The 27,771-nt window shown below is 38.3% G+C and overlaps 1 protein-coding gene across 1 annotated transcript; it reads right to left on the bottom strand.

Moving 5' to 3' along the window:
* Positions 1-16: 16 nt before the first annotated feature.
* On the bottom strand, positions 17-27,771 carry LOC116737006 (liprin-beta-1-like). The gene is made up of 25 exons (XM_032589945.1): positions 27,628-27,771; positions 16,166-16,245; positions 13,916-14,121; positions 12,302-12,382; positions 11,180-11,293; positions 10,976-11,086; positions 8,475-8,567; positions 7,727-7,826; positions 6,334-6,395; positions 6,184-6,250; positions 5,863-5,981; positions 5,630-5,703; positions 4,532-4,586; positions 4,250-4,394; positions 3,821-3,956; positions 3,625-3,747; positions 2,395-2,545; positions 2,129-2,240; positions 1,962-2,050; positions 1,650-1,772; positions 1,452-1,577; positions 1,189-1,377; positions 948-1,106; positions 803-868; positions 17-720 (listed from the first exon to the last, which is right to left on the bottom strand). Exons 2-25 carry the CDS (start codon positions 16,227-16,229, stop codon positions 637-639), a joined length of 2,649 nt encoding a protein of 882 aa, XP_032445836.1. The 5' UTR covers positions 16,230-16,245; positions 27,628-27,771; the 3' UTR covers positions 17-636.

Below are 27,771 nucleotides of genomic sequence, written 5' to 3' on the forward strand. Positions count from 1 at the left end.
AGAACAGAAAAAAGAATTTAAACATTTATTTCTTCACTTTTATTACCAAAACAATTCAAATTCAAAGATTTAGCTTCCAAAAACAGTTCTTTGGTTACAAGTTGCTCACTTAGTGACTTCCTGCTTCACAGTTTTGGGCTTAAAGGGACAGTGCAGGATTTTTAAATGAACGTATGTTAAACTTTAAGCAGATGCATCTTGCGTTTCTCATGACACTGCAGTCATTTTAACACAGAAGTTCTGTCTTAAAATTACTTCATCCAACTGCTTAGAGTTTAACAGAAGCTCACTTTTAAAAAGTCAGTACTATCCCTTTAACTTCAATGTAGCTTACAGTGGCACAAATGTTTAATTTTTCTTTGGAGTAGCAATGAACAGTCACAATTCACTTCTGAAATACAAGGATTATTTCTCCAAGATGAATTTTTTCCTGATTCTCAAAACTTCACTCTATATTGCAGGTAAGACAATGACTGCTCAGAACTACTCCACAGGAAGCTGCTGAACCTACATTATTTATTGTAACAAATCAGCCTCCTCTACTGCAAACAAAATAACTATTTTCATGCATATTGTGAGAAACCTCAATAAACACAGTATAGAGACTAAATACTTTGGTCAGATGTAACCTGCTTCTCAGGAGGAGTCGAGAGCTTCTGTTTTATCATCGGAGGAACAAATTGAGATCACCTGGAACAGCTCATCTTCCTTCAGCATGCTCTGAAACACAAACAGAAAGTAACATTTCACATTTCCAGTAAATATGGAAACGTTGTACTAGCAGATCAGCTAGGCCTCATACCGTCAGGTTGTTGATTCCCTCTGAAAATGCTCCAATCTCTCTGACTGTTCCTTCAGAATCCTCCATCTACGTGGAAAAGGAGACGTGGCTCAGATTTTACTTAGTAAACCTAATCTAGAATGACTTGCAGTGGAAACACCTCTACCTGCTCAAAGTGGTCCAGAGTTTCTTCGTAGACACAGACTTTTCTCTGGAAGCTGCTGCTCTTCGGCATCTCCACGTTCATAGGACAGATGTAATCCTCTCCGTCGTCATGACGTTTCCTCCTCAGAGAGCCAAAACCACCAAAAGATGAACGTCTTGGCTGAAATAAACAGAAGTGCTGCAAGTGCAATTTTTCCAAAAAGACATTAAACCACAGAAGCAGATTTGCAGTGATTAATTACCTTAACCTTAGCGGTTGCCGTGAGGACGCTGTAATCTGGGTTTTCCAGACATTCCTGTTTGAGGCGCTGCGCCTCTGAGCCGACCAGCAGGTGGAAGTGTGTGGCCAGGTGGCGTCTCAGCAGGGTTTTACTGGGAGGAATGTTGAGCAGGAGGGCGAGCGCTTCCACGTTGAATCGAGGCTCCAACACCTTTGAAACACACAAAGCAGTTAGTGGATTCGATTCTGGAAGTTCCTGACTAAAAACACTCATGAGGTTTTCACCATCAGTCCTCCATGAACTCCACTCCCTCTAAGGTTGGGCGCGTATTCTGCCAGATCCACGGAGCGCAGCCACTCCATCACTCTGTGGTTGGTCCACCGAGAGATCTCAGCCGGCGTGATGTTGCTCTGCACAAACAAAATGAAATATTAGAAAGCATCAGCTGTGAATCAGAGCAGAAATGTCAGGTTTCATAATACCTCATCAGAAGGGCGGCGCCGCAGACAGTTGGGTTCATAGGAGTTGAGACGCAGAACCTGGATGGCTCTCTTGATGCTGAGGTGATGAAGAACACTCCCGACCTTCAGAGACAGCAGGTCTTCCTACGAAGGACGAAGAAACAGCAGCAAAGTCATAACATCTTCATTCTTTTGTTTATTTCTTTACAATCTACAAATGACCAAACTACTTAATTCAGGTGTTTTAAAGCAGAGAATGGAGTTTGAGTACTAGAGAAACATTTTTCTATTATCCAAACTTGTTGGGAACCTTGTAAAAAGCTCCCAGCTCACCACTGTCATGTAGTGCAACATGCGTCCATCAACTCGGGCTTCATCGAAGTTGCTCTTGTACTGTGGGAGGCCGATGTCATCCAGCCATCCTGAAAAAGAAAACATCAGTGCAGAAACTAAACCCGCTGCTGGAGACAGCAGGTCTGCTCTGAAACACAGTCACTCACTGGTGACCCAGTTGTGGTCCAGTTTGCCCTGAAGGTCATCGCCCTCTGAGCCAAGAGTCTGCAGGGCAAGCTGCAGCTTCTTCCTGTGGAGAGGCAGCTTCATTCCCAACTCCTAACAGGGAAAACAGGAAGAGTTTCACTTAAAGTGAATCACATCCTGTTTATCTCTTAATAAATGAATAAAATACATGAATCTTACCACAGTGTGATTCTAAACCTTATTAAACAAGCGAAGTTGTAATTTGTGAACAGGAAACTACTCCCACCTTCTCCAGATCATGTTGTGATGCCTGCAGTAACGTTTGTCCCGATTTGATCCAGTTCTGACCCTGAACCGAGTACAAGCCGAGGCCCTGCTCCTGTAGCCAGGCACAAACATCCTCTTTCCTCCACAGAGATAAAGGAACGTCAACGGCCCTGAACACAGACACACGACTCTTAGTCATTTCAGCAGGAAAACCCAGCCATTATCAGCAAATTAAATCAAAACCATCATTCACACAAAATGGCGCAGATGGGGACAATGATTAAAATTAAAAAATAAATGGACAAAGTGAAAAAACAGGTCTTTGGATGTTAAATGATTTCCGATTCTATAATAAATAATTCATGTCATTTGGGTCTTTTTATTTACCACCCTATTACTTTACTTTAATCTATTAGAGCAGGCTTAATATTTGTAGCTATTCTTTATGCTGGATATCTATAGCATGATGTCAGAAATAAACTAAAATGAGTTTGTAACGCTTAGGTTGTGTGCAGCCAGGTTGCCTTCATCTGAAATGAACGTCATTCATGCTAGACAAACGTCACTATTCTGTGTCCTGACTCGTGCAAACAGGAAGAAAAACAACAACCATGGCGGACATTAATGAGGATTAAATGGTTAATGTGCTGGCTCTGGTCGGATAACAACTCTAAAAATCAGAAGACACGCTCCACTATTAGTATCCATGTTTACTTCTGCAGTCGCTGACACTTCTTCTTCATGGCGCTCGCTACATTTGGCATTACTGCGCCCTCTACTGCACAGGTGGCACACCTTCAGGTTGTTTGCAGTTCACTTACAAGTTGCATATATTTGGACACAATCTGATTTCACAAAGAAATTGGAGTTGAGCATTAAAGCCTGCAGTGTTAATGTAGCATTAGTTTGGTATAAGCTAACTAAATGACATCAATAAAAGTACAGAATTTTTTTTATTTTTCCAAAAATTGTAAACAGTATTTAATAGGTTTAATTAGGTTTGACTTCTCTGATTTATTTTAGACCTAATTTGACCTTATCAAGAAAGTTATTTCCACGAGTTATTAATTTACTGTTGTATTTATGGTATTTAACAGCTGAGTGTTAAATGTACATGTGAAGTAAAACGAATTAAGAACAGAAGATATACCAACAGAAAGCAGACATGTATCAAATGAAATACTGACAGATTAATTACTGCTTCAGATTAAACAGTTGGTATAAGCAATTATTGCAAATCTCAACTTACACGTGTTTTGAGTCGCGTGACCAGCCGAGCCAAGGCCCGGCCGTGGCTCTGACTCCGCCCCTCCTGAACTCCGTCTCAGCTCCGTCGTCCAGGTTAAACGAGGTGGAGTGGCTTCTCTTTAACCTGCAAGCGACGCATGTTTAAACATACAAACTCTGAGTCCAATCAAAGATCACACTATACGCCATACACTTACCTGCCAAAGAATTTCCTGAACCCGCTTGACTTCTTCTTGGTTTCTGGAGATGACGGAAGAGGAGCCGCATCGTGGGGTTTCTGTGGAGGAACACCAGCGAGGTCGAGGTGATCTGTGCCTTTACGTTCAGTCTCAGCTGTCAAAGAGAAAGCAACGTACACAAGATCAGAGTTTGATTCATTTAACCTCACAAAATAACATTTAAATACATGCATTTTGTTCCGACTTTTGCAAAATACTGGGGATTTCTTCAACTGATTTAGTGTCATGTAGAAAAAAAAACAATATGATGTCTCTATTGTCACTGCAGAATCTATTTTAGGTATCGTTCTTAATTAATAATGACACTATGTGCAATCAGTGGTACTCCAGATGCAGTTTCAGTTAAGAAACCATAAAAGTGATTAAACAAAAAAAAGTTCTGCTCACCCAGGTTGGGCGAACTGGCCATCTGTTTGCCGCCACGCAGTTTAAAAAAGCCACGGCCAAATGAAGCACGAACTTTCTTGCTGCCAAAATTTCCGTCACTTGTGTTCCCCTTAGAAGAGGAAGCAGTTCCTGATTTGTTCTTAACCTAAAAGAAATAAAAAAAAACCACTAGATGGCAGCAGAAGTACTTGCAGGACAGATGAAGAATCAAAGCTCAATAAAATATGTATCTTTAAATAAATTATAGATGTATGGCACTATGTGCTGTTCAGGTGGTTCTACCTGCTCAGTGCTGCCAGTTACAGCTGAACCGTCACCATGTGAATCATCTGAGGAGCTGAAAAAAAAATTCAAACAGTCAGAAACAACATAAACATGCTGTTCAAACATCTACTGAAAAACCAGCAAATGGGAACAGAAGGAAAATGCAGCATCATGGATCAAGTTCTACTTTCCACAAGGACAACTGAGCTGCGGTGAATAAGACAAACACAAACTGCTTTTATCCTCAACTAGTTTTGTTCATAAGTTCTTTAAGGTTTATGTGCAGTGGAGAAAACCTAAAGATGGTGACGTTGATGTTTCATTTGTTGACTTTTTTTTTTAAACAGAAAATTACAGAAATCACCAGATTGAGGATGCAAACATTTCATTAGGAGAAATGATCAACATCTGGTTCTGCTAGTGGGCTCATATAAACAATCAGTTCAAGTAAAATCACATGGTTTTTGGTGCTGCTACAAACCCAACCTAATGACTTCATAGTGTTTCAGCAGCGTAAACCACAAGGTTGGGAAAAGAAGAGGAAACTGCAAAAGTTTTCACTCCTCTTGCAATTTTACACATTTTCTTGTTCAACAACTAAAAACTTGAATGTATTGGGATTTTCTGTGGAACACTGACCCAAAATAAAACTGAGGTCTAGTTAAAAAATGTTTTTAAAAAGATGGCTTTTGTATTAATTTAAAAACAAAACGGTTGTTTATCAATTGACTCATCTAAATTCTTGTCAAGTTAGTATATAAGGAAAACAGAATCTGTCTTATAATAGACATTTCTAATATTTATTATAATAAATATTGTCTAATAACCATTTCTAAGCATTAAAAGATCATCAACTCGTCAAGTAACAGACATTTTCAGAAGAGTAGTCGCCCCCTGCTGCCCGTTCGATGAAATGTAAGGCTAGGTTCCGTTTGCACATTATGTTCAAGTTGTGAATAACTAACGCTACGAAAGCTGTGAAACTTAACATGTCCCAAAGCATAGTGACTCAAAAATGTTCCAAAGCAAATGGACAAGAAAACAGGACAAATTAATAATAATAATAAGGAAGGGAGCAGTAAAGTTCAGCCAATTTATGTCTTAAATTAGTTTTACCTTTGCGCTGCTTGCAGCTGTCGTTCTCTGTCCAGTTCATTCATTTCAGAGAGCACTGCTATGCATGGTATGGACTGAGAAAACAGAAGAAAAAATGATTAATTCATAACAGAAGCTCTGAACTCTTCAGGGAGACCATTTCAGAGTGGGAGGCCGAGATTGGAGCTTTTCTGAAGGAAGTTTCCAGGCTGGGGTTCATCCTGTGTCAGCTGTTCGGACAGAGTTGTGTTTACCTCATCGCAGCTCCTTCCTGCCTCCCCCTCAAGCTCCAGGGTGACCTGATCCACCTCCATGGACAGAGAAAGCAAGGGATCATCTGTTATATCAGCGTAGTCGTCTTCTTTCAGCTTCTCTGTGAGAGAGCAGTTCATACAGTCATGCACTGAACCACAAAGAAGCTATAATCTCCTTTCAGAGCTTTCATCTTTTAAGGCTCTAAAAATCTCAAAGAAAAAAGCTCTGCAGTTAAATATAGTTTTACTGATTGGGTCTAACATCATGGTGGGTTATTTGCACTTTATGAGTAATATCTGCAGAGTGAACGATCCTCTCACCTCTGACCAGCTCCTGTACTCTCCTGCACTTCGTCAGTGATTCCTCCAGCTCTTTAATCCTTCTCTCCTGCAGACAAAAATAAAAGCTGAAGTCATGACACATCTGGGAGGCTGGAGCAGCTGCTGAGCTGCTGACATGCTGCTCTGTACCTTCTCATCGTTCTCTGACGTCAGCAGCTCCAACACCCTCTTTATTTTCACCATCTCTGTATCTGGAAAGATGACAAAACCAAAGTTTTGTTCTGGAAGCTAAGCTCCAACTCCGTGTGGCTTTCAAGGAGCCAATAAAAAGAAATAATGAAGTCAACAGGGACTCAAGTTGCAGGGCAGCAGGGTTCTTATTTCAGCTTGTTGGTGCTAAAAGCCTGGACCAGTCAGTCAAATCTTTCCAGTCTCGAGTTTCCAGACTAACCAGTTCTTTTGGTCCACTTTTTAAAGTATAACTCCCAAAGTTCACCATTTAGTTATGACACATCTGAGCAGATGGATAAATAAAAGAAGGATTCTTCATAAAAATAAATATATATACAATCCTCTTCATGAGACCGTCTTCAGAAACCAGTGTCTTCAGTCAGAGGCTTCCTTAAATACAAACTGCTACAAGATTCATTACAATAACTCCTTAAGGAATTTGAACTAATATCAGCTACAACAACATTTTTTTCCCTTTGGGATCAATAAAGTATTTTTGAACTTTAATTAAAATCACTGGATGGATTCATAGATAAATAAAGGGACTGGGAAACATCTCCCTTCTCAAATGTTGACAAATATTTCTTAGTTGCTCCATGAACTGGTAAATTTAACTGCTATTGAACAAGGAAGTCCCTTCCTCATGAATTTTTTCACATTAATGGATAATTGTTTGTCAAAAACACTGAGTTTAAGTAACTGCCAACTCCCACCTGCAGGTGGCAGTATTTCTTCTTTCTACTACATAGCCCCTGTCATGTTTCTGCCTCTATATCAATAATTTGGAAGGGGTTTTAATGAGGAAAACATATTGTAAAATTCCTTGCAAATATCTCTAAAGTAGTCCCACAAAATCAGTGATTTTGACTGCACAAAAAAGAAAAACAAATCTCAGAAACAATCGCAAAATTCTGGAGGAGCAGACTAGAGAATTCCTTCAGGACTTTACGTCAGTTCAACATGTAAACAAAGATGTTCATCAACTCCAGGGAATAAAAAAAATCTTTTTGGTGTTCAAATGAATCTTGAGAAATATTTTCCAAAGCAGTAGTGACAGAGAAATCCTAACAAAAACCTACAGAGACCAAATTTGCTTGATGATTTCATGTTAAAAACTGCAGGGATAAGATAAAGTCAGCTGAGGGTGGAAGGAGAAACGGAACGATGCGTTTGAAATGAGATGAGGACCAATTCACAACAAGACACAAAATGAGTTTAACTAATTAATACAGAAAATAGATGACACTCTGTGGATGCTGTGGCTGTAAGAATTATTATTTTTTCAAGTGTTAAAGGACAAGAAATAAGAAAAGAAACAAGGAATTCAGATTGTTGTGAAAACATTTCACACCTCTTTCTACCCCTGCAATTTTGTGGTGGGTCTCTCCCTTCAGCCTCCTCAGCTCATGGTCTTGCTCCTCCAGTTGCCTCTGCAGATCCTGCATCTCCTCCTGAACAGAGTTATGGTCAAAATAAGTCAAATTGCAGCAACAGGAACTTGAAAAAGAGTCATATCTGAAAAGACATGAACCAGGCGGTATGTTCCATTTTTTATTGTTTCTGCCTGAGAGACCGAGGCAGGACAGCAACAGGTTCAACTTGTATACATTTATCTTAAAAAACTGTCCAGAAATCAGCCCTTCAATTAACCGAGTTAGAATCACACGTATGAAAAGTGGATAAGTTAGTATTTTAATTTGTGATACAGACAGCATTCAGTGCAAACTTATGCGGGCTTAGGCAGAAAATTGAAGGTGCTAATGAATTACTTTTATCCAAAAGATTAATGTTCAGAAAACTCAAGCAGCACTCATTGAGGCACTTACAAAAGTGTGATGAAAGTCAGGAAAGCAGTGTTCAGCAGGTGAGCAGTAGGAGCTTTTAGAAAGAAGAAACAGGCTGGAGATTAAACCTTCACCTCATCTCCAGTGAAGCGCTTTGAGTTCCACTTTGGATGCTTAAAAGGTAAGCAGGTTGCACAAAAACATTAACAAAATGAAAGATGAAAATCAGGAGCAAAGTTTAGAGCTCAAGAACGAAATAATAAGCAGAGATGATTAGATGGGAGTAAGTTATGGTTGTTAAAAACAAACACTCACTTTGGCTCCTTTTAGTTTCTTCTCACACTGCAGTCTTTCATTCTCCATGTCTGTCAGCCTGAACCTCAGGTCTGTCACTTCCTGGTACAAACCCTAAGGAGGAAAAATAAAGATGAAATTATTCATAAACAGACACAAAGCACCACCTGCAGATACTATTTAGAGAAGCTTGATTTTAGTACCAAGCAATAAAACAAACATAAAAAAGAGGTGCAAAGGAGTGACATGAGACTTAAGTTTTCAAACCAGAATTCAGAAACTTTTTCCTGGCAGAAAAAACAAATTTCAGTTTTATTTCTAACTAGAATGGATTTTAGCACAGCAGTTAAACTCTATTTGTTTTGCACATTTCAGCAATACAGTAGTTCAAAATGCTTTACATCAGTGGTCTCCAACCCCCGGTCCGCGGACTGGTACCGGGCCGCACAAGAAATAATTAAATATTTCCGTTTTATGTATTTTTTGAGTCTGGAGGATCTTTTATTTTGAAAATTCTTTAACCGGATTCTCTCGGTTACGTCTTGCGTGCCGACATTGAGCCCAAGCAGCAAAATGAGTAAAAAACAGATCAGATGTCTTTGGAAAGTTTCTTTGCGAGGGAAAAAGGCCCAAAGAAGAGACAGGAGAATTTATTTATCCCGGTAGGTGACTCCCACATTCCAAGCCCACTCTAAATAATATGGTGACCGGCTTGTTAATCAGGCAATGAAGCCTTCAAACTGCTTCGCTACATAGAGACCAGGCACCCTGAGCTTAAGCAACACTTCGGGTGTCATTGTCTCATCACTCCCAGATGGGACAATTTCCAAACCTCTGTGACCACACATGACACGAGCCGATAAAAGTCCAACGAGATCGATCGGTTCGTGTGTCCAGCCACACGGCCGGAGCAACACACCGGCCGTGTGTTGCTCGGTGGAATCGGGATGTTCCCCTCACGAACATCCCGATTCCAGAATAAAAGCCAGTAAAACCCCCAACATACCATACGTGAATTTAGAATAATCAAACACGGATGCAGAAGCAGCAGTGATAGTTTGTGGCTTCATTTTAAACGATAAAAGATGTAACAAATAGAAAAGGTGTTTGATAAAAGATGGCGGGAGCAGCCGCTCTGTTTGCTGCACTGTGATTTGGAGGTGAGTTGTATTTTTCGTAGTTAACATTTTTAACTGAATAAACATAACCACATATAATAAACATATATAAAAATGACTTTTACATATAGTAATAAACATTTCCACATATCATCTCTGATGTCCACCGGACTCTCGGTTGCCATGTCAACTGTCTGGGATTCCCTCCGTTCTTACGTCACCGCGCTTTCTGATTGGCTACCTGTCACATTCAACAGGCTGCGTTCTCGCTCCCAGTCACAAAAAAACCCACAGGCTGCGATAATCGGGCCAAGACAATGTTGAATATGCCTGATTTTAGATCAGGCATATTCAACACACCACCACGTAACACAGCACACACTGCAGGACGTTGTAAGATTGTCGTAAAGGGAAAATCGGGAAAAAAAAACAAAAAAAGGCTTTAGCGAGAACACCAACACGCAGAAACCTTATCCGACGGTTCTTCCCCACGCCAGCAGCAGCAAAATTGCCAAGTTTTGGCCGGTCCGCGGTGATGATTAAAAAAAAACAAAAAAACAACTGGAGTGGCAAAATAAAGTACTAAGTGAAGGTTGGACTAGAATTAATCTATGTTCCAGTTATTAATTAAAGACAACTTTACAAAGGCTGACTTTGAAACTGTCTTTATCTGTCTCTGAATAGTCAGGTCCGTCACTACAGCCAGGGTTTGAACCTGATCAGTAGTTTCTATCTGTAAAACTGTTTTTACAAGTTTCACCAACTGAAGTTTAAGACATTTTGATTTTAGTCTGATTTTTGATCACTTTTTTCTTGTTTGTTTTGCTGATGTGAACAAATCTGCCTTTTTATGGCAACAGTATGAGCGAGCTAATCTATGCAATTAGAATAACACACATTCTATGCAATGTGTGTCTGCCAGGTAATTCAACATGATGACTGTAGGAGTTTAATTTAAAGTGGTGATAGAAAGAAAAATAAACATTCATAGATGAATAACGGTTTATGTGTCCTTTGTGCTTTTAGAGTCTTAAAAAAAACCACACATTCTATCCCAGGCAGTAAAAGGACACGATGGAAACTCTTACTTTTACTCTGGAAAGCTGAAATCTGAGTGGGTGGATGGGGTTGGGGAGATTCTGTCAGGAAACAGCTGCTCGAGTAAGAAGGGAGTTTGGGCCTCCTTTGTGACCCCCTAAAAAAGTTCAACCAACACCACATGACAGATCCGAGTCCTCAAGCCGAGCGAGACGGACCTTTGTGACTCTAAAAACAATGACTGAACGGACTGGACGGCCGCCAGGATTCATAGTGCAGGTGCAACTTCAAAAGATAGCTGCTCCATTTCACAGCCACTAAAAGTACATTTTCAAAGAGCGGATGGGGGGGGGGGGGGCGTCTTACTTCGTTGCCCCTGTGATCTCTCTCCAAAGAGGCCAGCTTCAGCTTCAGACTCGACACCTCGGTCATCAGCTCCAGCTTCTGGGTCTCCAACGCCGTCCGGTTTAGCAGCTCCTGAGGATCAGCACGGATGGTCAGCAAAGTAGCACAGTCTTTTCTAAAACAGTAACAGCTTTCATTTCCATTTAATGACGGCAGCGGCCTCACCTGCTGAAGCAGCTCCTCTGCAGCATTCAGCTTCTCCCGATGAAGCTCCAGACTTTTATCCAAGTCCCGGATCTTTTCTCCCTGCACCTCCACCTGGTCTGTCAACACACTGACCTGCAGGAACGCCAACTTTAATTAGGATGTTTAAAATTTTTAAATTATCGAGCTTAACCTGACTTGATTCCAATATTAAGAACCCTAAAACAGAGATATGCAATCTAATGAACCGTTTAAGCAGTTCTAGCAAATCCTAAAGCAGCAAACTACTGAAAACAGAAAAAACTTGTTTATTTGCTAAAACACTGCAAAAACACACAATCTTATCAAGTATTTTTAGTCTCATTTTTAGTGCAAATATCTTAATACACTTCAAATGAGAAAAAATAACTTACAAGTACCTTTTCAGCAAGATATAGGAGCTTGTTTTAAGTAAATAATTCCTTAATATTGATGAAAAAGTTCTAGTTCCATTGGCAGATCATTTCACTTATAACGTGGGGAAATTGTCTTGTTATAATAAATTTAACTGCCAATGTAACTGGTACTTTTTCATCAATGTTAAGTACTAAAAATACTTGGTAAGTTTATGTGACTGGGAAATTGGATACCCACAATAATGTGTTTCTTTTTAAAATTTGCATTATGATTAGGCTAATGAAAACTCTACATTATAGAGATAAATAAAAAAAACACCTGACTTTCTGATCCTTATGGTATGAATGAAAACTCTACGGACCTTTTTTTTTTCATATTTGCAGAAAAATTAACAAATATGACAGAAAGATGATGGAATAAATGAAAGATATAATAATTGTGGTAGCGTATTTTTCTCCAGTAACTTTCATATTGAGCCAGTATACCATTACTTCATGCATAGCAGCTTGAAATTATATCCATTATTACCACTATAATAGTTCAGTTTTTGTCTTTTTTTAAGTCTTTCATGCCTAAATTTGTACAGATATCTAAAGTTTTGCCCCTTCCCCACCAGAAAACTTAAACAATGCCCTTCTTGGCTCAGCTAACTACACAGTAAATTTATACAATCAAACCAAATTGGATATTTATTAGCAATTGTTGTGTTTTGCAGCAATGAATGGACGTTTTTTGTTCTTCACAAACCTGCAGAATAAGACACTCTTTGTCACTCTCCAGCCGTGAAAGACGTTCTTGGTAGACGGCCTCAGAGCCGTGGACGTTGGGCTGAAAGAAACAGAACAGGCCATCATTTCTACTGTTTGTCAAAAGGAAGCCAAAATTCATAATCCATAGGAATCAACAAAGGATGGGTGAAAAAAATATCTAGGGCATAATTATTTTAGAAAGAGCATAAATTTGTTAATTTTTATCATTGTAGGCCACAACAAAAGGCCCGAAATGCAGCAATTAAAATCTCAGTTTACAAAAAAGAAAACAAAAACAGAATCTCAGTACGGGTCTGATACCTGGAGTCATATGAACACAATGGTGAGTTTCCAATGCTGAGATGAATGCACTGTCTTTATTTTATTCTGCCTTCATCTCAGCCTACAGCAAATAGGACGACTTGCTAATATTTGGGCCAATAAAAAACCTCTGAGGATTCTTTGATTGCATGTTTCAGGCCACTGTGAATCATTCAGTATGCTATCTAAACAAAGAAAAAAAAATCCATTGATGCCATAAATGCAGGAATTTAGTTAAATATGCAAATAAAGCCGACAGGAAATTAAATTGTGGAAATTCTCCAAATGTTTTGGTACACCAAGGCGAGTCTCTCAATGATGAATCTGAGGTCTCATCTTAATCTTTTATAGATTAAGATGCAAATGATTAAGATTCCTGGGTTTTGGCTCAAATTCAAATTCAATAAGAACCAAATTCTTCAGCTGTTTAATACGTTTGATTAACAATCAAAGTTCCAAATTGGTTTTCAGGCAGAAATTCAAAGTTATTACAAAGTTCTCCATCATATTTCAGACCATTTTCAGAGTGGAAATATGAAAGTAGATCAGGATTTAGATATGGAACCTTGAAGTAAAGTTTGAAGAAGTAGGAAAGGTCAAACAAATGGCTGGATGAACCAGTAGGTGGAAACTACTGGCTGTGTCCAGGTAATAAACAAAGTTGGTTCTCAAACCTATTATTTTATTGATAATCAGAGAAACCTGAGGAAACGCCTCAACTTCACCTGTTCTGCATGTTTGGTGGCACAAATTAGTGTGAGTAATGAAGATAATGGAGATATTAAGCCGTGATGCACGCCTCTAGCAGTTTCCACAGCTCAGCGCTTAAACATTACTGTACTTATTGTCAAGTCATGATGTCAAGCATCCTCCTCTTGCAGAAAAAGAAATACTTATATATGTTCTGCTTCATAATTCTTTCTTGCTTGACTACATTTTTAAAGAGACAAATCATTTTAATCCATAAATTGAGTTTTGGCCACTGCTGTGTGCCGATGCAAATTTTTCTACACTTTTTTCTTCATACTTAACTGGGTCTGAAAATTTACTTTAAATTAATACATTTCCATGTTGAATCAGAACGCTACAGTCTCTGTAAGACATTATTCATCTCTCCTCCTCTGTGTTAGATCAGAACCAGTCGGGTCTGTGACGATAGCGGCTGAAATCACTCCATCTTTCACTGAGTCATTAAAACTGCGGGAATGAAGTGGCTCCAGTGGTTTAAACACAGACATTAATTACAGCTTAGGAAGCCTCCAGGTCGTAAAAATCCCTCTCCTTCTCTTACTGTCCGTCCGTGCAGCCACTCCACCAGCCCCTCTGCGGTGGAATCTGGGATCTGACAGCGCAGGTTGTCCCGCTCCTCGTTGTCCATCAGCTCCAGCGCGGCTCTGAGGTCCTCCAGCAGGTGAAGCACGCGGAAGCCGCCCAGGAAGGGAGACGTGGGCGACTGGCAGTCAAACAGCCCGTTGGAGTAATCAATGGCCTTGGAGCCTTCGGGAGCAGACAGAAGAGTTAAGAGGCAGCTAAATTTATTTCTGATGAGTCAGAAAAGAAAAAGTCAAAGCGATGACAGAACTAGAAGTAATTGAAATGGGGGTGAAAACCCTAAATGAGAATCAAATGTGTTCCCAGACGAATTAAAGCTGCACTCTAACTTTTCAGAAAGATTCATGACTGAGAACAATTTTAATGTTAATCTGTGGGAGGAGAGAGCAGATGATAAAGAAATAAATCTTTTTACACAACTGGGTTTTTACTTCTGTTTCCAAAATGTGGCGATTTTATAAGGTAACAAAGTGGAGAACAGCCTCATGTCCATTAAACCCAAGTCACATGATGAAGTAAACAAGCTTTGTTGTGTCCCTATTAATCTGAATGGTTTCCTTTAGAGAGCTCTCTGACTAAAACTGGATTTAAATGATGGCAAATGCAGATAAAGGCTTGAACTTTACTAAAACAATATAGCTCTGGACTCAGTGCATTTCCAATTTATATAAAAGGAGATTCAATGCTAAGATGATCAATGTCTTCATTTGGAACTAATTGACCAGGAAAATGATGTTATTTGAAAACATTACTATCTAGGGGTTAAAGCTAATTCAGATGTATCAGTTTAATTTTTTTTTTTTTTTTAGTTCTGACCCTCGCTATCAGTTTTCTTTAAGGTACCATACATTTTTTGTTTGCTTTTGCAAATATATTACAGCATATCTCCACATAGGATATGATCCTGTACAGCTTACTGTAACATAGTATCCATTACCTTAAATTTCTTTTCACTTTGTGACATTTCAACCATCAATCAGAATGTAATCCATTTGCATTTTATGATTATTTTATCCTCATTTTAACCATTAGAGGAAATTCCTAGAAATGTTTCCACTACAGTGCATCAAGTCTTTGGTGAAACAGGAAAAAAAACAAGTTTTGCCCACAGACATTATTGCGATAAACGATAATATTGTTGCTTGAGACCATTTTCAAGTAATATAAAGGGAATAATGGCATAATAATAATGCAAGAACCCATTATCAAAGATCAATAATCTTTAAATTCTAATGAACATTTAACACTGTAATTGGAAGATATTTTAAATATCCAAAATAAATAAAACAGAAATAAATAAAATGAATAATAATATCTGTATAAACAAAAATGGAAATTATTGAATTTAAATTTATCATGTGATTAATTGACTTATTGTTTTATTTTGACATCATCCTTTTCCTAATTGAGCAACTCAAATTACAGATTAAGCTTCATAATTATTGTTCATTATATTCTTACTTCAGAATCCATCAAACAGTGTAAAGCAAATAATCAATCTTCTCCATTTCTGCATTGTTTCTAATTCTGTCTGCTTCATATGCATCAGCCTTATGACTTTACCACAACACACAATGTTCCCATCATGCATCTCTGTCGGCTCCATGCCATCCGTCTTAAATGTCAGCTGTAATCAAGATCTCCCGGATTAACAACGAGGGAGCCGAATAAACAAATGAATACTAAAATATTCAGACAATCACAGCAGCGAGGAGGTGAGGCTCGATGATGGCTACGGTTTCTGCGGAAACGGGAGAGACCAGTGGGTGTCATGTGATCAGCCGTCGCGCTCCCACTGTAAAGGTCAGCGCTATAATTACACACATCAGCGGAAAAGTGGGGACTGTAAATCTGTAGGCTGGTCCGCTCATCTGCAGCAGTGGAAGTAAACCGAGCAAGAGCCAAAAGTTCATATTCCAAACTCAGAGCTTGAATAGTCATCAGCTTCCACCAATGCAGGGACGACGGAAACTTCCTGTAATCTCTCTCATGCAGTGATGCGGGGATCCAGAGGCAGTTTCAGACGAATTCAAAACGCCTCCATTTTCACAAACTCATTATTAAAGCAAACGTAGGAGAAGTAGGAGGACAACGAGTTACAGTTAATGAGAGTGGCTTTTGCAGCCTGCAGTTTAACGTCTTCCAGATGGGAGCAGACCCATAGCACGTTCTGCCCAATTGTATAAAAGCTCGGGTTTAGAGGGGTTACCTGCAATGATCCCATCCATCTGCTCCAGGGCCGCTGCCAACATCTCACTAGCGTCTGACATCATCTTCTGTTCAACAAATCTGAAAAAGAGGGGAAGATTTAAGTTCAGCTTCAAAACAGCTACTAAACAGCTAAAATTGCACAAATGCAATTTTTAGCTTTATTAGCAGATGTGACCTGATAATAAATCTAAGAATAAAAGGAAAAGTATTGTGAGAGTTCATCTTCTGCCTTCTGGAAACTTCAGCAAACAGTAGGGCGGGTCTGGCTGCCCTGCAGCGTCAAGTCAGATTTGCTTTACAAAAAGTTAAACGTTCCTCTTGTTGAATAAATAACTTTATTCAATTCATACAACTAAGTAGCAGCTAAGTAGGGCCAAACAATAACAGGTGAACTACAATAAATCAAACATATGAAAAAGTTTTTCAGTAAATAAATTAAAACTTAGCTTCATTACACCCAGTGGTAAATTTCAAGCAATATATAGGTTTATTTTTGACACATAAAGCTTTCAAGTAATGAAAACCCATAGTTCAACTTATCTAAACATTTAAATATTACATTAGCCCAATATAAAAACGATTTTTTATGTTGTAGCCATGCACAATCATAGGGAAGGACTGTCTAGTAGAGAGTCACTGCAATCCTCCTCAAGGGAGTTAAGCTTTTAAAAGCTCACTGATGAAAACGCTGACTGTTTAGAGTGTTATGTGCAGGAATATTTATGAAAAATTAAGGGGAAGAAAAAAATGTGTTCAGCACTTGGGCTAAAAGTGTCACATTTTGCCAAGTTAAGCCACTCCTGCACCAGCAACAAGTAAAGAGGATGATGGGATTTTTGTGTTATTTTCTGCGAAACTGAATTTTGAGTTTTCATTAACTATCAGCCATAATCATCCAAATTAACAGAAAAACACTTGACAAATGACACTAAGAGGCACTTACCCAGCTGTTCTTAATTAAAACCAAAACCCACAGCAGCAATTACAGTTTCTACAGATCTCTGCTAAACAACAACCACAAATCTGCAGTCCTGTATATCAGTAATCGGCGTGCAATAATGAGAGCGCTCCGCTATACCATGTCAGGCCTCAGCAACACTGTGAGAATACAGACTGGAACTCGTTCAGAAGGATGTTTTGAGCCGCTACGCGAGGAAAAACAGGAAAGACGAGCCACTTCCGTCGAGCGGGGGGAGAATAATGAGCAAATTACTCACATGAAGTCCTCAAAACTGTAACCTTAACTGCAGCATGAAGCAAATCCATGAGAAAATCTAACAATTTTGCTGAGCTGATTATGAGAAACAAGTCCGTTATGTTGATTTGTAATGATTAGATGTATTCTTTTTTTAAATTTACATTAAATAAAAAGAGAAATTGCATTATCAGGAATTGTACGTCAGCTTGGTACAGGGTTTCATTCTTCTCCAAAACTGAATCAAATTAACCCTGCAGTCCTTTCAGCCTCAGAGACAAAAACAAAGTGATCTCCACTCCAGGATTTATTACCCAGCAGGCTGTGTTTCCGGTGCTGCTATCAGGAATAAAAGTACTATTCTCCCAGGGGTCTCCAGTCTTACAGCGTTGGCATGATCGGCATCTCAAACCTCCATAACAAAGCTGGACAGCATCCCCATGACTGCTCAACACGCATCACATGTCTTTCTGTAGCTAAAGTGAGTCACTCATCACTTCCAGCAAAATGTGATTTGCAGAAATGGAGACGGTGTGAAGTACGCACAGCGCCAGGACGCAACAGGAGGGAGGAAGGGGGCTGGAACAGCAGCTCTGCTTCATTTCCTCCATCTCTGGGGTCACCGGGTCAGAACCCTCAGGGTACCAAATGAGCATTAGGAGTGTAATTAAACCAATGACCTCAATATATAAACTTTTAAGGCTTCCTTTAAGCACACAGGCAAAGAAAAAAGGCAGGAATCTCTTTCAAAATGCTGTTCACGTTGATTTAGATTTGCAGCATCCACAGCAAACGAATTACTGAGCAATAACAGAAAACAACTTGCTTTTCTATTTAACTTTAACGATGCCCTGAGGAGTTCAGGTTAAGGAGTCCCACAGATGGACATCTTACTGAAGTATTTCCGTAGTTTAATGGGAATCATTCATTCTCAAGGCAGGAGCTTTATGTATTTAGCTGTTGAGAGAAACCTACAGTCTAATAATACATGAATACTGAAAATAAAATATCCCGATGCGCTGATTCAACATGGTGAACAGATCAGTAAAGATAAAATTTAATCAGCTCCAAGGCAAAGTCGGGGTTGTCTTCAGAAAAAGAAAATGCTTTTATGAGTTTCATGAGAAATCCCCTTTAGCATTTTACAGATAGACTCTTAATAGCCCACATGGAAGTAATTTCAGGATAATATCCTGAAAAACTGAAAACCAATAAGCAGCCGTCTCTGTAGCATAAAGTTCCCACGTTTAGCCCCTCAACCACTACTGGGACCCCATGTGAGGGCGAAGAAATGCCCCACATTGTCATCACAGCTAGTGGTGACGGTTACGGTTCCCATAAAATAATTTAAGAGCTGTTCCAATTTCCAACGTCCGTTGATTAGTGTCTAGGAACCTTTAATCAAATTTCCATGACTTTGTGTTCCCTTAGGGTATAAATAAAGTGTGACACAAAGACTCCTAAACAGAAGGAAGGAACCAATAGCTTGTCTTGGCAAAAAAACAAAAAAAACAAAACAGTTTTAAATAAGATAATAGCACCTTTTGGCACCATTATGACGATAGCCTGACACAGAGAAGAAGCTTGTTTACATAACTTTTGCTAAATCAATGAAAACATGACACGTGATGTAATTTTTACAGAAAATAAGATTTTAGCTGAAAATCTGAAACTTTCTGGTGAAGTCTATTTAACTATTAAAGTTGATTAGACCTCATTTCCCCCCTGGGTTATAAGGATCACATGACACAAAAGCAGATTTCTTTTGGCCACTCTTTAAAATGGGATAAACAAGAAAACATTCCATTCAATTAGGACAATACACATCCAAACCTGTCAACATTTACTGTCAGATCAATAATTACAAACTTTGGAATGACTGGAATTGTGAAATACAAGGCTGGAAAAGAACCCAAGTTTATCCGGCCACCACAAAAAAGAAAGAGCAAATATACAGAAACTGGTGGCCTGTTGGGATCATTAAGTCTCCATAGCAACCATTGGACACCATCTACTGGTGTCTACATGTTTTCCAAATATTGACAGCCCTAAAACTGATCAATAATTACGAGAACAGTTTTTCAGCAATTACATGTGTACATTTATCTCCCTACAAAATTAAATGCACCCAAATCAAATGATTAAATCTGTAGCAAAATTAAACAGAATTTCATTCCTAATTATTTTCCTTTTGTATTTGCATCAATCACAATAAATTTGTGATTTTCTGACCCGAAACTAAGAGAAAAGCCCATAGATGAGATCCCACCACTCAAGCTATCCAAACAAGGGTCTGGATGGGGGGACTGTGATTGATGACAGAGTCCAGACGCCCACAGTGAGTGGAGGCTGAGCGCTACACCCACTCACATTCCTGAGCAGGTTAGTCTCCATTAACGCCTGGTACCAAAATCCCTGCTGACATTTTTGACCTTCCACATTTCAAAACATTTCCAATGATCCAACAACAAAAAAAAAAAACAAACAAAAAAAACCACACTGGAAATGTGTACATTTATTATCAACACAGATGAAGTTAGCTTTCAGACCAGAACTGCTCCTTCAGCAGGTATTTTTTCTGTAACCAGAGCCTGAAACATCCTTATTTATCAGTGACATCAGGCCTCTATTGTTGTTCAGCTTGTTTTTACTGTAACACACACACACACACACACTCTCGCCCCCACACACACGCAGCATCCTGCTCCTGTTAAATCCCCCTCAAAGGAACCCAAAGTGTATTCTGCCCTGATGAGAACAGCATAAACATCTGAGCGCAACTGAATGAAGGAACAAACTTGTTTAAACCAGACAGTCACAGAGATCCAGGACCAGATTAACAAAAATCAGGTTTTTTAAAAAATGGAGTAAACCTCCAACCACAGACATTTTATGTGAATTAGGAAGGTTCCAAACTTTTGGATCACTTTAAAAATGTTCTTAAAGAATGTGGCTAAAACAAATTAAACATAATTGAAAATACAAAAAATTTTGATCTGCAGCCAAAAACAACCAAACATTATTCATCTTATCACTTTCCTTCTACGTTAAACTAGAGTCTCTCTTGCAGAGTTTTGGTTTAAATATCAAGCAGCTGGACTGAGAAGCATATAGAGGGAGGAAGGAGTAGAAATCCTAAAAAATAAATACGAGGATAGGATTACGTTGATCTCCCAGTCTCACAAGCCTCTTTCCATCTGCAGCCTACTTCCAGCTGTGCTGCAGATGTGCAACTCTTAACCAAACTGGCTCACTGAAGGGGAAGCAGTATAATTTCTAGGAAAAATAATGCATCTAGATCCAATGGCATCGCATTATTCATTAACATAAGAATGAATTCAACATTTTAAGGACTCTATGACAATGTGTGTTTCCAGTTGCATATAGTGATGGTGAAACCATGCTGGGTGAAACCAGTTTGTTCCAGACAGTGCTTACACTCCTCTATCAAAGATGTTTTAAACAGACGCAGCGACTAAATCCACACACACACACGATCTATAGATATAACCTAAAGTTTGAACTGGCATTTATAAGATTAACCTACATCTAAATCAGAAAATGAGATCATAGAATCATGTCAATCACAGTCTGGTTCAGGCTGATGCAAACATACTCTAAATGGAGGCAGCATTTACACAATTGACTTTACATTTAGGCTCCATCCAAAACACTGGTTGGTTAAGACTCCTGGTGTACATGTAGTTTTCCTTGTTTTATAGGTAAAGATAATTGGGGTAATGAGTAATAACCTCTATTTCAAAGGTACGTAATACAACATCAGTGTTTCCTCCAATGTCACCAGGCTTTACTTGTGCCCCCACCAGGCTAAGCATTGCTTATTTATTTATGTCTTTTCCAAATGTTTGCATTTTTTAAAGACTTTATGGTTGGTGTTCAGGTGCTAATATTCCAATCTTTCAATAACATGATTATAAGTGATATTTTCAAATTTCCTGTCAACTTTAAACATTTTTTTTTAGATTTATACACAAGTACAAATCACCTGACTCCTGCTTAGCATTCATTTTGAAATGCAGTTTTTGAGTTTGGCTAAACCAGAGGTCTCAAACTCAATTTACCCGGGGGCCGCTGGAGGTAGAGTCTGGGTGAGGCTAGGCCGCATTCACACACACGGTCTCCTCAGCCGAACCTTTCTGATTGCCTATTACCATATTTGGCCGTAGTCAGGCGCTGTAACAGCCGTAATTGTGTAGTGTCTCTTTAAGATACTCTAGTATTGCTAATGATGTCAGAAGTATGCGCCACGGCTTCTCTGTAGAGAGCGTGGGAGAAACGTGCTAGACGGACATGTTAGCTCCCTAACTTTTTAGTAATGTTACGGGTTGTTTGGACGCTGCTCAATTTTCATGTCTGATAATATAGCAGCCGTTCAACCGGGCTTTGTAAGGTTGGTGAAGAGTGTATTTATTAAAGGACAACACTGTGGAATTCCCAGTACCAGTGTGGTTGTGAGTTTTTGACCGTCCTGACGAATCTGCTGCCTCCTCTCCTCCCTTAAACACAACCTAAGCGTTACAGCGCCTAACCTTAATTACGTTACACTGATCAGCAACTTCCGGGTCTAGACTGGATGCTGAAGCACGTGAAGCGGGAGCGGCCGCGGAAATTGCGCATGTACCGCATGCAAATAATGACAAATAGAAAATGCAAATAGGCCTGGCCGATGTCCCGCCCCCGAGAGCAATATACTCCACCGTGATTGGTAAGTTCGTTCAGCTCCGCACACAACACTGAAAAGTGCCAATTATATCAAACTCGCGGGCCGCACTAACATTAAACTTTCATATTAAGGCGGGGGCCACAAACTATCGTCCCGAGGGCCGCAGTTGGCCCGCGGGCAGCGACTTTGAGACCCCTGGGCTAAACCATCCGAGGCTTATTGTCTGAATTTGGCAGAAACAACTTGCATTTTTTGGGCCTAATTGTTTTGCTATTAATGGTTTTTACAGGGTTCTTCCATACAATATTCCTAAGGAATCTATAGAAATAGGGATTTTTACTTCATTTGCCTGAACAAGTCTTGACAGGTGTGAAAAAACCAAAAAAATCAGGAAGAGAAATGTTCCTAAAGAACATAAAAATTTGAATAAATTAAGTCTTTTTGTGTTGATTTCATCCAGGGATGGCATTATTTTGTTTCTAATTTCCACACATTGCAAATAAAGAGTTCATCCGAGCAGTTGTTTTGGTTTAGAACTAACCGATTGAAGATTTCTGAAAAAATTAACTAAATCTGGAGCGCACAATAAAATCCAGATTATACATTACCAGATTAGATGTGGGAAAATGATGGTAATGTTTGGACTACATAGATATGGTGTGAATTTTGCTGAAATAGTATGAGCCTCTTGTCTAGAGGCGGTCCTAGCCTGTTTAGTGTCCTGGGCAAACACCCCAACACCCCACGACGCCAACGATTATTTAATCTTTGGAGAATTTTTAAAGATACATATATAGAAGTAATGATGCAGACATGAAATTAACTTTTGTATTTTGGCCCCACTTTAAAGCCAAGCTTCCATCAAACACTCCTCTTTTGTTTACCCTCCCCCATGAGATATGTTCTGGACTTTTAGTCTGAGCTGCTGTGAGGTCAGATTGTTTGACAGAAACGTCAGCCAGACTTTAAACGGCTGCTTTATTTCTCTGCAGTGGCGGTGGCCACACTGACGCGCCACACAAACAAGCCTTTGTCTTTCCCAGACTCACATGGTAGCATGGTAACACTGATCCCAAGTTATTGCAGATTTTCCACGTGGCCCCAACTACAGAGACACAAATCACACTGGAAGAGTGAAAAAAAAAAAAAAAAAAAAGAGCTGGAGGAAATGAGTAAGACTTCCCAGCTAGCCAAGAAAAACTGCAGATCTTTCCTTTTGTTATCAAGAAGAAGCCAACAGATATGGTGGCTTATGGCTTAATCTCAAAGTTGTTGCTTTAAAGATAAAATAATGCTGAAATAAACTATTTATGCAAAAATAGACCAGAACTAAAAGAGAGACATCCCAAAGTTCAGGAAGACCTTGACAGACTGGTGACAGGAAGCGCTTCCTGGTACATTGTGGAGAAATGTCTTCCTTCTCAGAAACTTCCATTTTCCTGTAATCCTGAAGCCAACAGCTAAACAGACAATATACAGTACATTTGTCACACCAGCTCAGACACTGAAGCATCAACTGAGCTCAATTTAGAGAGGACTATACACAACTCTCATGGAAAGAAAATATTCTTGTTGCCATGATGATTTGAAGCAAATGTTTTAGATTAAGCTAATATCTTAATGTAATTTTAAAAGTATGTAAACATCCCTATAAATCTGAAAGTGACAGCTTGCTTCTTCCAAAAGACACCACAGCAAAAATGCAAGGAATGCAGAAAGGATAAAAGGTTCCAGAGACAGAAAGGCCCAGGCAATTTTTGGACGCGTGACTTCAACACAGATAAGGACAGGAAGCTACAAATCTATCAGTATTCTGATAACAAAACCCTAATTTTGTCTTTCTATTAGAGTGAAATAAATGACTCTTTTGTTTAGTCATTATGCAACCTTCAGCCACCCAACTGAAAAGGTTAGAAAACATCAGTATAACTTTTTGAAAGACTCAGCCATTAGTTGGGTGAGTAAGCTCAGAGTACAAATATGGCTGCAAAGACTGAGGGACACAAAATCCTTTGTTATGATTTCAGTTCTGGGGAAGCCAAGAGAGCAGAGGTACGCATGGCGCTGCCAGAAGGTCCTGCTGATTCTCACTGGGAGGTTTTTATTTAACTCATATTTATAAAACAGAAGTTTGACCTCACAAACTCTACATTGTTTTAAGATAAGATTTAGTCATTCTATGTAAATGTTATGTCAACTTCAAGAATACAAGTGCAACAAATGATTGATACACCTATTTGTACTTTATCCATACAAATAATCACAAATGCTAAAAAGCTCAGGAAAGGATCGTATTCAAAAACAAGTTGAGATTGTTATAAATACTTTACTTGTTGGAGACTCTGGGATTCAACAAGATCCTTTTGTCACTTTTTAAGTTTTAATAACTAATATTTGTTCCAAAGTTAATGCTAAAGGTTAACAGTTTGAGTCAATGTTAAAAACATTACATCACAGTTTAAAACTCACATGTACATTGTGTTGGTCCGAACTAGTGTCCAGTTAAATGAAAATATTAGAACGTATTTTAAATTAGGCATCACATAAGGTCTTACCTAAATATTTTCAATCGGCTTTATTCTTCATGAAATTACAAATTACCTGGTAGTAGACAGCAGAGATAGTGTAGGGGTCTAAACATGTCCCTCTGCTGTATTTCCTTGCATGATTGCAAAGAAACAACACCTATTATCACAGCTTATGAATAATCAAGACTTCATATTCTATATTTTGGTTTTTCTTTATCAAACAGAGACTGCTATTATGCAAAAATAGCACAAAATCAATGGAAATGTAAAAGTTCTGATTTGGACAAAACCTGAAGTAAAAACATTAACTTGCATGAATTATTTTCGAACACATTCAATGGACAGATGTGTTAATATTCAGAGGGTGGAAAGTGTGTTTTTCAGGAGGGAAACCCGTAATGCCAGGTAGGTAGGAAAAGGAGTGATTTTTAGCATTCAATATTTCAACTGTTTCAGTTGTGATTAAAACATATTTTTCTGTCTACCTTCATATTTTAAATGCCTAGTGTGTGAAAAATTAAACAGCATCCAAGCAATTTTGTAGCTACAAAAAATCCCTTTTAGTCAATGTCCCCTCATGCCTGAAGCTGTTCCTGAACTGCAGAGCTCCTTTAGTGACACACTGCTGCATCCCAGGTGCACAAAGGAGCGTTACTGCAGATCCTTCTATGTAAATATTAAATCTATTCTTGGTCTTTAAGGCCTCAAGTTGACTTCAGTAGATTGTTTTGTTTATTTTAGATAACTACATTGCTTCTTTAAATATATGCATATATATCTGCCAACATGTCAACTGACTGATCTTAGTGTTTTCCATTTATCAGCCTGGAATAAAAAGGGAAGTTCAATCAGTAGATTAATAAGCAATGACTTAACCAGCAGCGGTTAACTCATTGAGATCGTTACCCTCATATGTTCAAGCTGAATAATATATTTAATCAAAAATTGTCATCACAATATAAATATGTTCAAAATCACAATTACAAACAACTAGTTAGATGTAATTATTTCTTAGATTTTACTCATATTGTGTGGCCCTACTTTACAGACAGGTTCCATTTAATTTATTTCCTGACCACTTTTTATATAAATCAGATCATTTACTGAACTGAAACATTAAACTGTAACAAAAACAAATAATAGCTGTAAGGGGCAAAAGTATTTCTAACAAAAAGCATAAAATTATGCTGCACTTCTAGTTGTTTTGTTATATTAAATTGGTGTAAAGCTCCTTTGTTCACTACTGGAACAAGATATTAATGAGCAAATATTATCTGGAAAGGTTTAAATCTGCATCATCTGGCCTTAATAAATAGCCCATCTCCTTCTAATGAGCTACTTAAGGTTTAAGAATAAAACACTCTATTCTTCTGTCCTTTCCCCCCACATTTCATAAAAAATGCTTTTTAATACATTACATTAAAGTTCATACTTTAATCTGCAGCTATAAAACTAAATATTCCAAAATGTCTTAAAGAAATTGATATAATTTAAACTCAAAATTTCACAGCTACTTAAAGGGCATGTGAAAACAATAAGTGTAAAAGCAAAAAACATTCATAGCCTATGGATAGTAGATTTAACATTTTCAGTAATTCACATACCAGTGATTCTTGAGAAGTGGGACAAAATGAGTTTAAATTAAAAAATTTAATTATTCCTCAAGCTTATGTATTCAAATATGATGAATAATATTTTGGAAATATAAAGATGCTAAGGTGCAGGCTCCCAGTTGCAACATTTTTTGAAAATTACATTTTTAATGGACCTGACGCAGAACTTTGTCAACACCATCTGATAAAAATAAATATAAAATTATTTAATGACCCTATTAGTGATATTTTTACAGACAAATGCTTCTCAAGAAACAAAAGAAATATTTAAAACAACATAAAGTCCATCTGATGGAGTTGACACAGAACTGAAGGTGGTGACAAACGAGTGAGTAAAAAGAAAAACTTTATACATGTGAAGTAATGCCATTTATGTAAAAGACATTAAAATGAATTAACTGCACATTTAAGTGAGATTTGTCAACACTATCACCGAAAGAGTCACACTTTCAGCTAAAATCTCTGACGGAGTCGACAAAATGCCAAACTACCTCAATTTATGATGTTATTCTGAAGGAGGCCATATTGTAGCTACTGTGAAATCTCTACAGTTTACTAAAAATCAAGCATTTATTTAACAAAAACTTTGTAAATTGTCAGTTACGGTGTTGACACATCATGGTTGTGACGAACAACTTAGAAATAAAACAGAAAAAAAAACTAAAGAATAACATTAGCTAACTGGCGCTGCTTAGCCCTCTTAGCAAAGGAAGAGAAAGAGGTCAAGGGGTCCTCAGAAGTTCTGGTGCCCCCCAATAATGCCAGATTTTTTTTTTACATTCAATTTATGTTTGACTTTGATGACAAAAACCTGGGACAAATTTCAATTGAGTTGGAAAATATATCAAAATGATTTTTAATTAAATTTATTGATACTTTTGTAATTATTTATTTTAATACTTATACTTAATTGTCATATTATCTTAGTATTCCTTTAATTGTTTTAAACTATTATAATGTATTGAGTTCTGCTCCAGGACAAGGGATTTTAAAGACACCATCCACCTACTACAAAGTTTAAAATAAAAAAAGATTCAGCTAACACCAGGAAAATATACAATGTTGTGCTCACATGGCCCAGGTTAGTTTAGTCAGATATTTAAAAAATATATATTTTGTGTATATTTTATTAAAATTTTGTGCTTTATCCATAGGACCTGTTTTGTCCCTCTTCTCAATAATCACTGATACTATGACCCAAGTGACCCAACGTTCTGCTAAGATTTGTTAAAAAGACCCCAAAACGTTTTATATATACTTTACATAAATTAAACAATTAATTTGCAGAGCTAGGGGTTGACGGCTTATAAATTACACAAAGAAGCTGCAGCTGGAGTCGTTAATTAAATTAAGCCAGCAGTCCAGCGACGCCAGAACCAACTAATCTTGAATTCTGCCAGAAAACTGAACAAAACTTCAATTAAACTTTGCTCAACTTACCGCTTCCGGTGTAGAAATAGTTTCCGGCTGTATCATTTAACCTCAAGAATACTAAGATCCCAAAAAGAGTCTTTATTGACCTTTCAATACAGCGGCATGCTTCGCCTTCACCTTCCCATTGAATTATCCCAAAGTTTAGGTTTC

The sequence above is a fragment of the Xiphophorus hellerii genome, chromosome 17 (assembly GCF_003331165.1).
Source record: "Xiphophorus hellerii strain 12219 chromosome 17, Xiphophorus_hellerii-4.1, whole genome shotgun sequence".
Lineage (NCBI taxonomy): Eukaryota > Metazoa > Chordata > Actinopteri > Cyprinodontiformes > Poeciliidae > Xiphophorus > Xiphophorus hellerii.